This window comes from Gavialis gangeticus, unplaced genomic scaffold (assembly GCF_001723915.1).
Source record: "Gavialis gangeticus isolate Ggan-Ray unplaced genomic scaffold, GavGan_comp1, whole genome shotgun sequence".
Taxonomy (NCBI): domain Eukaryota; kingdom Metazoa; phylum Chordata; order Crocodylia; family Gavialidae; genus Gavialis; species Gavialis gangeticus.
The window spans coordinates 10,492,804-10,507,719 of record NW_017728980.1 but is presented as its reverse complement, the minus strand read 5'-3'; the positions used below and the strand labels follow the sequence as shown (position 1 = coordinate 10,507,719).

Here is a 14,916-nt window from a genome sequence, read left to right as displayed (position 1 = left end):
GACAATCAATAAATCTGAGTTCTGTCAGACCAGAGAAATGCCATATACCACATGGTTTAAAAGGGATTAGTTCTGCCATGTGGACTAGAGGGAGAATTTAAGGCAAAACATCTTATGCTTTCCCCACAAGCAGAATCATTAGGTTTTATACAAACCCCATAGTAGTCAATGAGAACATGAGAACTATGTCACTGAGATATCTGGGGGGGGGGGGGGGGGGGGGGGGGTGCAGGGAGAAGAGGCCAGGAGCCGCGTGTCATCCAGGCCCAGCTGGGCCAGTGCCACACTCTGTTTCCCCGCTTCTTTGCCCTGAGTCTCTGGTAGTCGGGCAGGAACCACATCAGCTATGCCCACATAGCCCAAGGCAGCACACAGGAATGCAATGGGGTATGGCCCAGCCGTGTGCCAGGGACTCAGGATGGGGTAGGAGGAAACAAAGATTAGGTTACCTTAAACTTTGTTGTCTCTGCTTTTAGATCAGAGATGGGCAATTATTTGGGTCAGAGGGGCACTTGGGGAGATTTGATGAGCTGTTGCAGGAGGGGGAAGACAGGGTGCTGACCCGAACCACAACTCACCCAAGCTCCCTAAGTGGCCCTCTGGCCCAAATAACTGCCCCTACCCCTGTGTTAGTCTCTCCCTTGTGATACTTGGATTCAGGTCCCAGCTCTGCCACCAACTTCCCCTGTGACCTTCTGTAATTAAGTCACGGCTTGTATTCACTGCAGGGCTAAGTTAACTCAGGTTCCCTTCTCTCAGATACAAGTGACCATGCTGCAAACATATAGTTGATAGGAAAGGACTGTGCAGTCTCTCTACATGTAGAGCAAAGCCACTCAGAGAGTCAAAACACAAGCTTAGATTTCAGTTTCTGTGAAACAGTGCCCTGATGGCACAAACAATTTGGTGTCATGCTATGAGCTGGAGTTTCTCAGGGGAGGGAATGGGTGTCTGCATTACCAAACCCTCAGATTTATTTGTGGACACTCTTGTCAGGAGGCAAGGACTGATGCAGATCTCACCTCTGACTCTTAGAAATCATCTCTCCAGATAGGAGGTGAGGCACAGCTACAGAAAAAGGCTTCTGCTGGCTGTTGTAACTGTCTCCATACATTTACTGGGTGGACTTCTACAGCTTCAGCTGTGTGCAGCCACTTTTGCCATCACTCCTCCTTTAACTGTGCCTGGCCTGCCTGGAGGGGTGCACTCTTGGGAAGTCAGCCTTTCTGCACAAGGAACATGCATGCCCACAAAAATTTCCACTGAACTTTTCCTGCCATAGTCGGTTCAACTGAATTCCTGCCTTTGCACCTAGCCAACTACAGGGACAAGTCAGCAGCAGCGACGTGTGCCCCACATGCATTTTGCAAACATAAAAATGAGGGTGTGGCAGAGAAAAAGTCACTCAACCAAAAAACACACCCTTTAATGTGTGCTGAATTTTGTAGGAGATTTTGACAGATTCTAGCTTTGCCTGTGAAGAAGATTTGCTTTTAAGAAGCAGGCCCACCCATCTTCGAGTGGAGGGCAGGAGATGGAGGAGCCCAGGAGGCCCTCAGGCCAGAATTTGTTCAATGCTCCTTTCCTGTTATATTTACCACCGTCAATGCTCTTTACAAATATCTACCCATCTAACAACCCCTTGAGACAAAAGGAGGAGTTTCCCCCATTTTTCACATGAGTGACTGGTACAAAAAGCTTGACAGTAGTTTCACTGACAATATGCAGAGGCTCATCATGCTGCCCACTGCTATTTTGCATTTCCCCACCTGGACGTCAGTATATCCACCTCCTGTATCTAGCCTTATATTGAGACTGTGAGCTCTTTGGAGTAGGGACAGTCTGTCCTGTGTTTGTACAGCACCTAGAACAACGAGGTCTCGGGGCACGAATAGGGTCAGTAAGCATCACCGTAATAGGAATGGAGTGACTTGGGGAGTTACTGTTAAAGCTTGACCCAGAACTACTAGTCTTGAGCTGTTACTGCTAGAAGTCTGCTGGTTTGCTGCTCCCACCCCATGCTTCACTATTGGGGTAGAGGGTTGGAAGAGGAGGAGATTTTACCAGGGGTGAATTAGACAAAAAGATGGCATCTTCCTTCTTTGGCTAACCCCCGTTTCCACTGTCAGCCAGAAGACTCTGGAGAAGTTTTTCAACTTATGCCTTGTGCAGTATTTGTGCTTCGTGACATTACCTTTCCTGCTTCCTCCGCCTTCGGAGTATTTATTCATAGCCCTTAATGACCAGATTTCTCCACAATGTCTCTGCTGTACTTCCTTTGTAAACTAACAATTTGCTAAAAACAGATGAAGAAACAATCTGAAACATAGCCATGTCCTAAGAGATGAACGGGTATCTTTTTACAGAATGCTTCTACTCTTTACCATACATTCCCTTGTACACTAGGCGCACACAGTCATGTTACACACAGGTTCGCATTCACACAATCAGATACAGTTGCTTGCATGCACAGAATGCATGCTGTGTGTCTAATTGCATGCATGCATACGTGGTAACAGCTGTCTCAGCACCAAAGCAATTGCTGTGGGCACATTCAGAATTAAAAGCAGAAGCTCGAATTAAAAGGTCTGTATCCATGGCTGCAACAGACTTATATCTCATTGGGATCAGGTACAGGAGGGGAATAAACACACTCAGAGTAGGTTTTATACATATACACAATCACAGTCATGCACCCTTCTGCAAGAACCACACTTTGCAGTCATTACCCATGCACATTTCCATTTAACTTCAAAATTCCCCCCTGCCAACACATACCCACACACACACACACATCCACCCCCACACACACACACACCCCCTCTCTGCTTTGGTGACTGTTGATATTATTTTTCAGCCGCACATCCCAAATTGCCATTCTCTCCCTGATCCTCATAGAGCCTTGCATTTGCCTCAAGGTAAACAGGGGTATGTGCTGTGTCCTGAGGACAAGCAGACTGACATCTTTAAGAGCCAGTTGTGCAATGGTGACATTTCTGGGAAGCTATCCTGCAGTTTCACAAGGCTTCTTTCTAAACCGGGCCAAAACACCCCACAAACAGACCGCAAATTATACAAAGGACACATGAAGTAAGGCCCTGAGTAAGGCTGATAGATAAACAGCAATGGTTTTTCCTGGGAAATTTAGAAAAAAAAGTTTTTAAAAATTTTTTAATGTCCCACAATTTCTTTTGAGATTTAAGTGTTTCAGAGCCTCTACACTTTTTGCAGTAGTAAAATGGAGAATGCAAAAAAAGAAAAGGAAAAAAAAAGGAAGAGCCAGAGCCTTGAAAAGGACAAAAAACCCACTTCAAACCAGTTTAAAAATATTGCTGAAAAACCTGACACATTCCATACAAAGCAAACATTTTGGTTTGGGGAGAAGAAGGCCAAATTTTGTTAAATGTTTTGGAGGCAAAGTTTTGGACCAGCTCTCATCTGTCCAGAAGTGGTCACCAACTCAGCATCCTCAGCAATGAAGAAGGTGCCTTCTGAAAAGCACTACAGTGTTTGAAACCACACACACACACACACACACACACACACACACACACACACACACACACACACACACACACACACACACACACACACACACACACACACACGGGATTTTCACATTTCTCCCCCAGCACAACAGGCTGGAATAACCTACTAGCTCACCACTGCCGCAGGAGCGCTGCTTCACCCAGCACTACTGCCTAGAGCACATGGATTTTCCTTCTAAGTCTCCCAGCCAAATTGTGACCCTAGCCTGACTTTTGCTTGCAAGAATCACAACCCTGGGATGGTACAGCCTCAAGCATTTGCTCCTGGATATAGAACAAATCCTAATTTATCACAGGGAGAAGCAAAGCCTCTGGCTTTCATGTAGAGGGAGAAAAATTAAAAGAAACTCTAGGCTTTTTTGTGTTTTTAATGTCGAACAACTGGTGATTTTGTCATTCGGAACCTAGAGACTAGCTGACGGGAGGGCTAGGGACATGGGGGACAGATGGATGGATTCAATACATCCGGAGAACAGATTGCAACTATTCCACGCCCTGTTTAGATTTGGTTTGGCAGTATCACGCCAGCTTGTTGGCTGGCATAAACTAGCATAGCTTTGCCAAAAAGTCAAGGGATGCTCCCGATGTATATCAGCCGAGAATTGGCACAATAGTTATGTGACCCCCAAGCACCCCAGTGGCCTTTCCTGCCCAGAGCAGGGGGGCTGGACCTGATGATCTCACAGGATCCCTTCCAGCCCTAAACTTCTGTGAATATACTATATAGAAATTGAGACGCCAATGCCAGTCAAGACATGATCAGGATGTATTCAGGGGGTATTGGGGTTGCTTAGTACCCAGCCCCCACCTTTTCAGTGAATTAATTTACAGGCTGATCCTCCTGCCATTAAGATCAATGACAAACCTCCCAATAACCTCACTAAGAGCAGGCTTATGATCTTTTTTGATAGCGGCTGTCAAGCTTGCCAGTGCTGAATGCCTCAGAGAAGCTGTCCTTTTATACCAGAAGACACTGGCACCTTAGCAAGTACGTAGGAAGCCGTACATCATCTGTCAGACCCTATCACTCCACTTGGACACAGCTGAGTTCCTGCAACTGGCAGCCCAGGGAGATTATCAGAGTCCTGGGCCCTGGGGACAGCATTGAAAAGCTCTCTTCATCTCAGGTTTCAGAGGGCAGAGCTCTGCACAGCTCTGTGCAATGGGGAAAAATACCTGAAAATCCCCCTCTTTGCTATCCATTGTCAGTTTGTGGTGTTATTTGCCTCCCAGGGAAGAGGTGGGGTCTTGCATCAAGACGACACACCTGAGAGTTCCTCTGAGTTTTACCTCTATTGCTTTCTTCATTCAATGAAAAGACAGAAGTTCTATTTTTTGCAAATATTTTTCAGGTTTTCATCATAAAGCCACAAACCGGTTTTACAGGGGAAATTTGGGGGGCTGAAAACTGAAACAGAAAAGGTTTGAGGGCTGTAGGGAGGTGTTCAGTAGAAACATAAAAAATGTTGAAGATATTGATGCAAATAGATTTTTTGGCAGAAACTATGAGAAGAAAAATCATTTCTTGGCCAAGCCCTGTATTAAGAAGCACACATCAAACCCTTCATTAGCAAGAATTCCTTGCACAACTGTAAATTAATTGCTTCTCTGCTCTTCACCAGCCTGCCTAACCAACAGATAGAAATAGCCTCTAGGGATTCATTTCCCCAAGGGAAGAGAGACCAATTTAGCCCTGACATCGCTAGGTTTTATTCAATTTGGAGTAAAGTAGTGGCAGTCATTTATACTGGGCCAGAATTTGGTTCACAGCATGGTCCAGTGTTGCTCCTACATAATGGTCAAAGAGATGATTTTTCCAAACGGGATCACATTTCACTCACATGCCAGTTGTGTAACTGGCTGGAGAACGGAAACCCATTTTCTACTGAAATGTTAAATTTTCCAACCAGCTTATTGTTTCTGCTTCTGTGATGTCTTTATATCCCAGAAGCAGCACACAATGCCTTTATAAGCTTAATACCTTGTGAAGTTTTATTCACCTTTCATTAATACCATAGCCAAAGCTAAAGTAAGTCTATTGAAGTCAGTAGGGTTCACCCCAGCGTGAAGCTAATGCGAATTTTCTTTCTATTAAAAAAGAAAAAAGACAACCAAAAAAATTATTTTTTCTTGTTTTTGTTCAAATAATTTTGGGGGTTTTCATTAAAAAAAGCAAACGCCTAAAAACTGTAAGCATCTATACTTGTACATACTCATTTTTAACCACTAAAAATGCGTGGTCAATCAGCTACGGAAATGATCTTTGCTTTGACTAAAATATTTGCTCAGCTGGATGATTTTTTCCCCCAGTTTCGTTGTTGTCCAAAAGCTAAATACAAAAATGGTTTCCAAATTTTTCACACGGAAAAATGAACTTCATCACAGAAATTTCCATTTTTCTCAGAGTGATTTTTCCAGAAAAAAAAGTTAATCAGTTCTCAAGTGACATCACACCGATGGATGTGTGCACACAAAGGTGTTGCTTGTCTCCCCTTTCTGCTCCTTCACCCACTCTTAGCTGCATGCCTTTATTTGCAGTTTTCCCCATGCCTGGAAAGTCCCTCCATGCTGGTCTGTACAGTAACCAAACTTCCTTCTTTAAATCTTCCCTTAGAAATAATTTCTTCCAGGAGCCTCCCTACACATTGACTTTTCCTTACTCTCCCCCAATGTGCACAATTTGGGGAAAGGACTATCCTTTATCCTGCCTGTAAAGCAAAAGTGCGCACTGGCAATGCTAGTTAGCAGTAATAAAAAAGCAAGCTTCACTTCTCTTCGCTATCTCCTCTCAGGCCTTGCCACTACTTTTCAGCTGCTTCTCCAAAAACTATTTGTTTGGCGGGAAGAGAAAGGGCGTCACTAGTGCTTTTGCAATGTAGTTGAGGGTGGATTGATTGTTTAGACTTCTTTTTTAAGCAAGAAAATGATGCTTTCCTCTTCTCCTGAGGTCACCCTCCTACAGTTAGACCCAAGAACACAAGCCACAATCCCTTCTTTTTTTTCCCTTTGAAACAGACTTTTCGTGAATTTAGTGTGGATGAATAAGATCAGGCTTAGAGAACCAGGAGACTGCAGCCCGCTCTCCATCTATGGCCCTGCAGCAACACAGGAAGAGGTGAAGGACAAGCTTGTGGTTAAAAGTACTGGAGAGCGTCAAGAGACCAATTCCCAGCTTTGCTGTGGTCTTGGAAAAACCTCTTAGTCTACTGTCTGTCAGGATGGGGATAATGATGTGACAAAGGGCCGTATAGCTTGCTTCATTCGTGACATTTTAGCTTGTAAACCGCGGGGACCATCTCTCACTCTGGGGCTGTTGAGTGCCTGGCGCAATGGGGTCTCCAGAGCCCACTGGAATGCAAATAATGATTTATAAAGCTCTTGGGGACTCTTGGGCGAGAGTTATTACAGCAATGCTAGGACATAGGGCTCTGCTCATCTGGGGCAAGAGCTTAGTTCAGTCTCCCTGATAAAGTGCGGCTTTTTTGAGAAGACTCAGCAGTCCGAGTTGGGAGGGGGTGGGGAATCACAGCTCCCCCTCTCCTTTTCCTCCCCTACTTTCCTCCCCCTTGCCCTGTGCTGGAGTAAGCAGCGCTCCCTGCCTGTCCCCTGCTGCCTTGGCTGGCTCCCACTGCTATTTGAATCTGCTTGGCTGGTGAGAGCATGGCAGCAGCAGGCTGTAGTAAGAGCATAGCAGCAGTTTTGCACTATGGACTCAGCATGACTCTCCCAAGACTTTAGTACCTATCCCCGCGGCCAGGAGAAGGCTGTGCACTGCCCGAGTCTCTCAGGCACCCCCAAACTGCCAAGACACAAGGACCTAGTGCCCAGGGGCTGAGTGGCTTGCACTTCTGCTGCAGACTTTTCAGCGCGGCTGAGCTGCCTGTCCCTCCAGCTCGTGTCCCCCAAAGGAAACCCAGCACTCAGAGCCACTCCAGTGGCAAAGACCTTTATTCTCAAGCAATTTGTACGACAATTGACTGTGGTGGCATGGGGAAATGCATGGGGTACAGCAGGCTGGATAATCACTCAGCCAAATCTACTGATGCTCCCGTGCCTCTTACAACTCGACATCAAATTCTGCACTGTGGACCTGTGTGAGCCTCACAAGACAGGCCCGTGCCCTCCAGCATCTCTCCTGCCCTCCTGCCTCCAAGATCGTGTGGCAGGTTTCGGACCTGCCTCCATCCTGTCCACCACCCCGCTCTGAGTTGCTAGCACCCAGCCCGCTCTGCCCAGGAGGAGACCTTGGCATCGCTTACACCTGTCCCCAGGTGCTTCGAGAGGGACCCAGGCATCACAGCCCATGCATGGCCCTGATGCGAGATCTCACAGAGCCATCTGCCTGCCAGAGCGATCTGGCAAGTGGACCGGAGGGCAAGGTTCGCTTGCAGCGTGGCCGAGCCCCTGGGGATCCAGGCACTGCCTCACTGGCAAGCCTCCTTGGAGGCCGCAGGACTGCAGATCCCTTCCTCCAGAGGCCTTCTCTTTAGTAAGCACAAATCCATTCATTCCTCTGTCCTTCCAGTCTTCTCTCTCAATCTAAACCCTTATCTTCTTTTTTTTTTGGCTTCTGCCTCCCTTTCCCTTCCACACCTCCTCATACTTTCTTCTCGTACCCTTTCATCTCTCCATTTTTGCCATTCTGTGCCCTCCTCCCTCCTGCAACTCATTCCTTTTTCACTTCATTTTCCCCTCCTATCCTTCAGCCACTTCTTTTCCCTTCCCCCTTTCTCCATCCCTCTTTCCTTTGTCTCTTACTTTCTGCTCTCTATTATCTCCCCTTTTCTTCTCTCCACATTTCACTACCTTCCTCTCCTCAGCTCTTCTTTCCCCCTTTTCTATGCCTTTCTCCTCTGGCTCCCTCCCCCTTGCACTTGAACACATCTGTTTCTAATCTGAGTTGTCTACAGCTTCTATTGGAAACAATAAGCTCTTTTTTTAAAACATAAAAACAAAAAACAAAGCTGAAATTAAAAATTCCTGGCCAAAGAAAAAAAAAAGATTAATTTAAGCAACGGTGACAAACTCCTGGCAACAAAGATACTTTGTTCACCTTTATTTTGCCAAAATGGTTCAAGCCCCTGAAGACTTCACTGCTCAGAACTGCTGGATCTTATGGGGGGGGAGAGCCCCAAACAAAAAGAGTTTCATAGATTTCATAGACATTAGGGCTGGAAGGGACCTCGGAAGATCATCGAGCTACGGCTGAGGTTTGAACAACATGTTTTAAAGGGGGGAGAAATTAGTCTTAAAAAATTCTTCTGTTCTCTAACCTGGCAATAATTAAATCAACCACAAAAAATAGAGGAAAACTAAACCAGACTGACTCTGAACACAACAGACAAGTTTTTTCTTTCCAAGTGTCTCTCCTTTGCTAGTCACTGTTGCATTCGCTGTTGCCCAGAGAAAACAAGAGTAACTTTGATTTTTGAAAAACACTGAGCACACTCACCTAGAAAGAGGATGGAAAGTGCAGACATGCCGCTCCAGGAGAGAGAGAGATTTTTTCCTTCCTTTTTTCTTCCTTTCTCCCAGGAATGGCAGGCAGACCTGCACAGCATTCAAAGGAACGCCTCTGGAATGCACTGAGTGTAATTGCATCCGTGCGCCAGAAAAATAACCAACTTTGCTCTTTCTTCCCTTCTGTTATTCATCTCCTTTCCAGTTTCCACGCAGATTCAATAGGAGCTTTTTAGATCTCTGTCGGATCGTTCAGGCCTTTTCATCCCTGGAAAAGAGGAAAAAAAAAAAAAGGGCAGTGCAGTGGGGAGTTCACATCTATGGCAGCATGGAACAATTTTGCATGTCTGTAAAGAAAAGGAGAGAAGAGGAGGGAAAAAAAAATGCACTGTGCACAATGTTAACCACATGGCTGCTTCCCAGAACAGCCCCTCCCTACCATCAACTGGGATTAGCAGCAAAAACCAGTCATGTGGGTGATATGTTACTTACTCCTGGCAATAATACATCTTTACCTTCTAAGGGGGAAGAACGGGAATCTTCTGAGTGTCAAGATAGAAAAGTTTGGAGGCAGGAAATCTTCAGCATGCGGGGTGGGGGGAGTCCATCCTCATCACTCAGGGATAAGAAACACAGACTGTCTTGGAAAGAATACACACACTAGATAAATAGTCAGATTCCTGCATATATACAGGCGTTGCTGTCATGTGGAGAAGGGGAGCTGCAGAATGTAGCTTTGCTAAAGGGTGCTCCCAGCTTGTGTTTCTCTTCTTGAGATCAAAAGGCTAATCCCAATGGAGGAAGGGGAGAAAAGCACCAGAGGGAAAACAGAGCCATTGGTGAACTCCTTCCCTGCTCTGAGGACTACAGAGGAAAGGACAGAAGAGGTAATAATTGCAGCCCAAGACTGGGGTACGTTTGCACTGCAGTTACAGCTGAGTGCTGCTCACCTGGAGAGTCGGCTCAGGCCTTGTGGCTGGTGAAGCACAGCTGAACCAGCTTCCCCTGAGGTTTACTCACCTTCTCAGGTGGTTTCACAGCCTGTTCTGGGCTCCAGGCTACTCTACCCACATTGCTGTCAGGATCTAAGTAGCTGGATTCAAGGTGGCTTGGGCTGCAATGACTGCTGCTGATCTGCTGACTTCAGTGGGGCTCCATGTAGGAACATGGGTCTGCTTTTTTTGTTTCAAGCCAAATCAGCCAGATCAAATCCAAATCTCTAGGTCAGGCCAGAATCATAAGTGGCCCTGCAACCAGCAAATATCCTCCACCCCACCTGGGGCATCAGATGTTTCCAAATCCTTTGGCAGGCATCCTACTTGCAGACCCAAGCCTGGAGGCTTGGGGTTTGGATGCCCCCAAGTTTTGCTTGCCCTCAGCCATACGGCTGCAAAACCAAGCTAGGGAGGAGTCTCCCATTTCCATAAAGTGGGCGTAAAATGACATAACCCCTGTGGGCACTACCCCATGCCAGGAAAACGGTTATCCTCAGGTGCGACTAAGACACCACCTTGGTGGTCACGGTGTTTCCCCTGCCAGGTACGGGTCTGCCTCTGTGAATCTACCTGCAGGACCAGATCTTTAAGAGGAGGACAAATATAGACATGGTAAGGAAGAAGACCACACAACCCAGGTATGCAGTTAGCCATTGCCATGGCATCTGAATGCCTGGAGTGGGAGAGAGATTAAAAAAATAAAAAAATAAAAAGGTTTTCTCCCTTGTTGCCTGCATTTAAATTACCATCTCTAGTAGGGGCCAAAGTCCTTGCTAGTTGAGGCTCTGTTTCACCAATACTACAGCCAGGCTTTCATCCATGTGATAAAGCTACACTTCAATAACAATGCCTGAAAGCAGACAGTGAAAGAAATGTGATGTGCTAGGTACTTCTCCATCCATTATCCCCCAAACCGGCATTCGGTCTCCACTGATCTGCTAGAATGGGAAAATGCCTAAAGACTGGAAACAAAGTCAGCTCCTTCCTTGTTACAGCAATACCAATACCTGGCCCTTCCATGCACAGATTTGCCATTCCTCCCCATGAATGTTGGGTCTTCCGTGCCACCTACCTACAGAAAAAGGGAAGAGGGTCTCCCTATTCCCCCCTGCCCCTTCTTCCCCCTCTCTTCTCTGCTTTACTGATTGCTTTTCTTATCTTTACCTATTTACATTTTCACTGACATCCTACCAGAGCTTTCAGCTTCTCTCATTCCTTGGAGTCTCAGACCAGCAAAGACTCCCCATGCCTGATGAAGGGTGACTGCGACTGAAAGCTTGCTAAGAACTTTTTTCCAACTACTCAGTTAGTCTACTAAAAGATATAACCTTGCCTGAAACCAGGAGACAGTGGAATGCAAGTCCAGGCATTTCAACATATGGGTTTTGGGTCAAGATCTCAAAAGTGCCTAAGGACTGATGTGCCAAAGACTCATTGGAAAAGGTGGCTAAAGTGAGGACCACAGTGGAGTCCAGAAGTGACTGTAGTGTGACAGCCTGCAAAACCAAGCTGAGAAGCAGGGTAAATTAGGACTGGTCCCAGGACTAGTCACAGCTAGCTTAGATGTCTCTGCATTACACAGCGATGTGGTCATCACTGCTGTGACTGCAGCATAGATGCGTGCTCTGCAGACAAAGCTGTACGGAAAGCCAGTGGGATTCAGGCCCTGTAAGCGTTTTTGAAAATGGTACTTTGTCTTTGCTGGAAGGTATCTGTTGCAGTTGCCACACAAAGCTTTTTAGTGCTGGGCTGAGAGCAGGTGGATGTTAATCACCATTGTACACACAAAAAAAGCTATGAAAATGGTGTTTACATGTGTGCATGTGACCCACAGCTCCCATTTGCAGCACCTTAGATGCATATGGTGCATCTACACTGCAGCCAGAGAGGTGATTGCAGCCCAAGCAAGCTAGTTTTAAACTAACTAGCTTAGGTTTTACTAATAATAGTGTAAGCAAGGCAGCACAGAGCTCAGCACATTAACTACAGGACATAGGTAAAACTGAGGCAATTAGCTTGCTTTGAGCTCCTTACTACCCTGGCTATCCTGCTATTGTTGCCAAACTAATTAGTATAAAGCGAGATTGCAGCTCATGTTGGCAGACGCACTCACAGACATACACAAATAGAAACTGCTTTTATCACCACTGAGATGTAGTCATCTGTGAAGCAGCATCGGCATTCGACACACCGCACAGCAAAATACTGAGGGAAAATATGGGGAAAAGCACCGGGTGAATGTTACTTTTCAGAAAGTGCCATCAATTTGCATGATGCATGAGACAAAGAATAGGTGGACACAGTTAAGATGTCGGCATCCTTCTCCAGACCTTGGAGGCTGATTGCCTTACTTGGTCACAAAGTTCCTTTGTGATTTTGGCCATGTCATTTAGTCTTATCTGCCAAAATGGGCAAGATCAGTAATAGTGGGTACTGGGTTTATACATACAATGAAATACCCAGTGATCATTGTCAGGTTTTCAAGCCCCCTTCCAACAGGGGTTGTTGGTTCTGTATTTGTACATGGGCTATGGTCCATGACTCATGGTTTCTTAAGTTGCATCACAACACAAATGATAAATAAGTGCCTTAATTATTACAACAGCTTTCAGGCATTCCTACCCCCACAGGAGAAAAATTGGGGCTACTTATTTTCATTAAATCATCCTACATTGCTATTTTGTGAACTGAGTCTGGGGCAGAACTGGGGCTTTCTGGCCCAAGAAAGAATGAAAGATTTCCTTTTTTAAAGAAAAAAAAATGCAGAGTTTACACTGAAAGACAAGAGACTATTTCCATTGATCGTTCTCTCTAAGTTCAGGTCATATCAGGCTGTGCTTTGCCCTTTGAGTTCAGACCGGAAATTTCATGTCTAGCTGCCTCTTCCTTGTCCAGCTGCCCATAGGCTATGTGGGATCAAAGATGCAGAGTCAAATACAGCTCAGTAAATAATTCAGGGTACAGCTATGCAGCAAAATGAGGTGCAACTACAGCCAGATAAACTATAGCAGGGAAAACTTGACAGCAGGGGTTTAGCATGTTTTAGCAACCAAATACAAACTCTCCGGGGATCTTCATAAACATCTTAGCTGTTCCAGTGCCAAAACCAGCGCTGCTGCTTGTTACCCCTGCTGACTATGATCATGCCTTCATTTTGCCATATAGACTTATCCTCAAAGGCATGTTTTTTGGCTCCTCTGCCAATTGCCGCTGTGGCTCAGGAACGTTTCAGGGCAAAAGGAGCTTTTTGGCCTCTCTATCATTTGTTCAGATCCAGACCAGCGCAGGGCTCACTGGAAGTCACTAGCATGTGGGAACTATTCAATGGCTTCTTAAAATGAGCAGGAGTCTGGGCCCGGTTCCTAGTATACACACACTCAGTCCCCTCACCCATGGCATTTTTGGAGGACTAGGATCTGTGGACTGGCAGTTCTCTTATAAACCTCCCAGTTCCGAAAGTTGGTTCAATCAGGACAGAGATGAGGTACATCTTTTAAGTCGGGATGCGCGATGTTTGTCTTGCTGCTATTGATGCTGGAGATGTCCTTTGGGACATAGGGCAGACAGAAGTGCAGCTCCCTGCTGTAACTCAGAAGGGACAGGAAGTCGGCTGGGGTCAAATGATCCCAGCAAGATAGGTATCCAAATGTTTCTTAAAAGTGTCCAGAGTAGGTGCTTGCACCACTTCTTGGAGGAGTCTACTCCAGGCCCTGGGGACTCAGACGGTAAACAAGTTTTTCCTTATGTCCAGCCTAAAATGGTCTTCCAGGAGTTTGTGACCATTGGACCTTGTCTTCCCTTGGGGTGTCCTGGTGAACAGATGTTCATGCAATAAGGGTTTAGATTTTTGCCTGAACGGTCATTTTTAAGTGGTCTGCAGTCATGCACTTGTGTTTGGTCACGGCTATAGACTGCTTTCTGTGGGCAGATCAGGAGAAAAATGTCACTTCTGTCTGCGTGCAAAGGTTTGACATCTTTACAGCCAATTGGTCATGACAAAAAAGAAGACACTGGGGAAAAACAAAGCCCTTAAATACATCCATTCCGGTTCTTCAAGGACTCCTGGTATTGGACTCTTCTCTATGACACAAGCTTTGTAAATATTTGTTACAGGACAGGAAATGTGCTTGACAGGAAATGTAGCCACCTTGACCTTAACAGCAGCAGAACTTCAGGTACATCCCACCAAAAAGAAACATTTGGGATTGGTGCCTAAGGTATAAAGAAGTCTTCCCCTTCCTGTTGCTTCATTAGATAGACTCTGTCAAACTACTTTTTCATTGCCGCTGTTGGCGTCGCAGATCGTATATAGGAGCCAAACTTGGCTCATTGTCTACTAAGCAGCTGCTCTCCCGGCAACAATGACAAAAAAAAAAATGTAAGTAGCTTATCCAGCTAGTGGAGACAGATAACACAACCATCATTAATAGGCAGATATGACATACAGTTGCTAAAAGGCAGCTGTGTGTCTCCATCCTCCGTCCACTGAGCCGGAGCTGTATTCCTTCAGACCTGTCCCCCACACACTCAGCCAAAACAAGCTGCTGGTTCTCGAACAGTTGAGTGGAGCAGAACATTGCTGATGTTCAGCATAGGACATAAATCAATGGAGGAAAGTGCATTTAATCCCTTCCCCCACTCTCCAGAATCCAGGCGGCACTGAGCTTGTCTCTCTGCATTACGGCTCTGACAGGAGACGGCTGGGGCTATGCCGTGAATACCCAGAGTGCTTCTTTGCTTTAGTCGAATCAATGCGTCAGGAACCAAGACGGAGAGAAGTGTTGTCACCCTTATTGCTCTTATTCCCCAGCGTCCACTGAAAGCCACAGAGCTGGGATGAGCATGAGAGGTTAAGGGAGGGGGAAGAAAGCAGAAAGTCATGCACGCTAGGCTTGTATCTTTATCATGTAATG

At 46.0% G+C, this 14,916-nt stretch overlaps 1 protein-coding gene across 2 annotated transcripts in view; it reads right to left on the bottom strand.

Moving 5' to 3' along the window:
• Positions 1-9,700, bottom strand: part of CLMP (CXADR like membrane protein) — a 76,889-nt gene extending 67,189 nt beyond the window's left edge. The window contains exons 1-2 of one of the 2 annotated variants that reach the window (XM_019509867.1): positions 9,524-9,700; positions 9,001-9,276 (exon numbers count right to left, since the gene is read on the bottom strand). In XM_019509867.1, the coding sequence (XP_019365412.1) occupies positions 9,001-9,109 (109 nt within the window). In that variant the 5' untranslated portion in view covers positions 9,110-9,276; positions 9,524-9,700. Of the gene's footprint in view, positions 1-9,000; positions 9,394-9,523 lie in introns of those variants that run through there. The other variant, XM_019509859.1, reaches the window with a different exon arrangement.
• Positions 9,701-14,916: the final 5,216 nt, after the last annotated feature.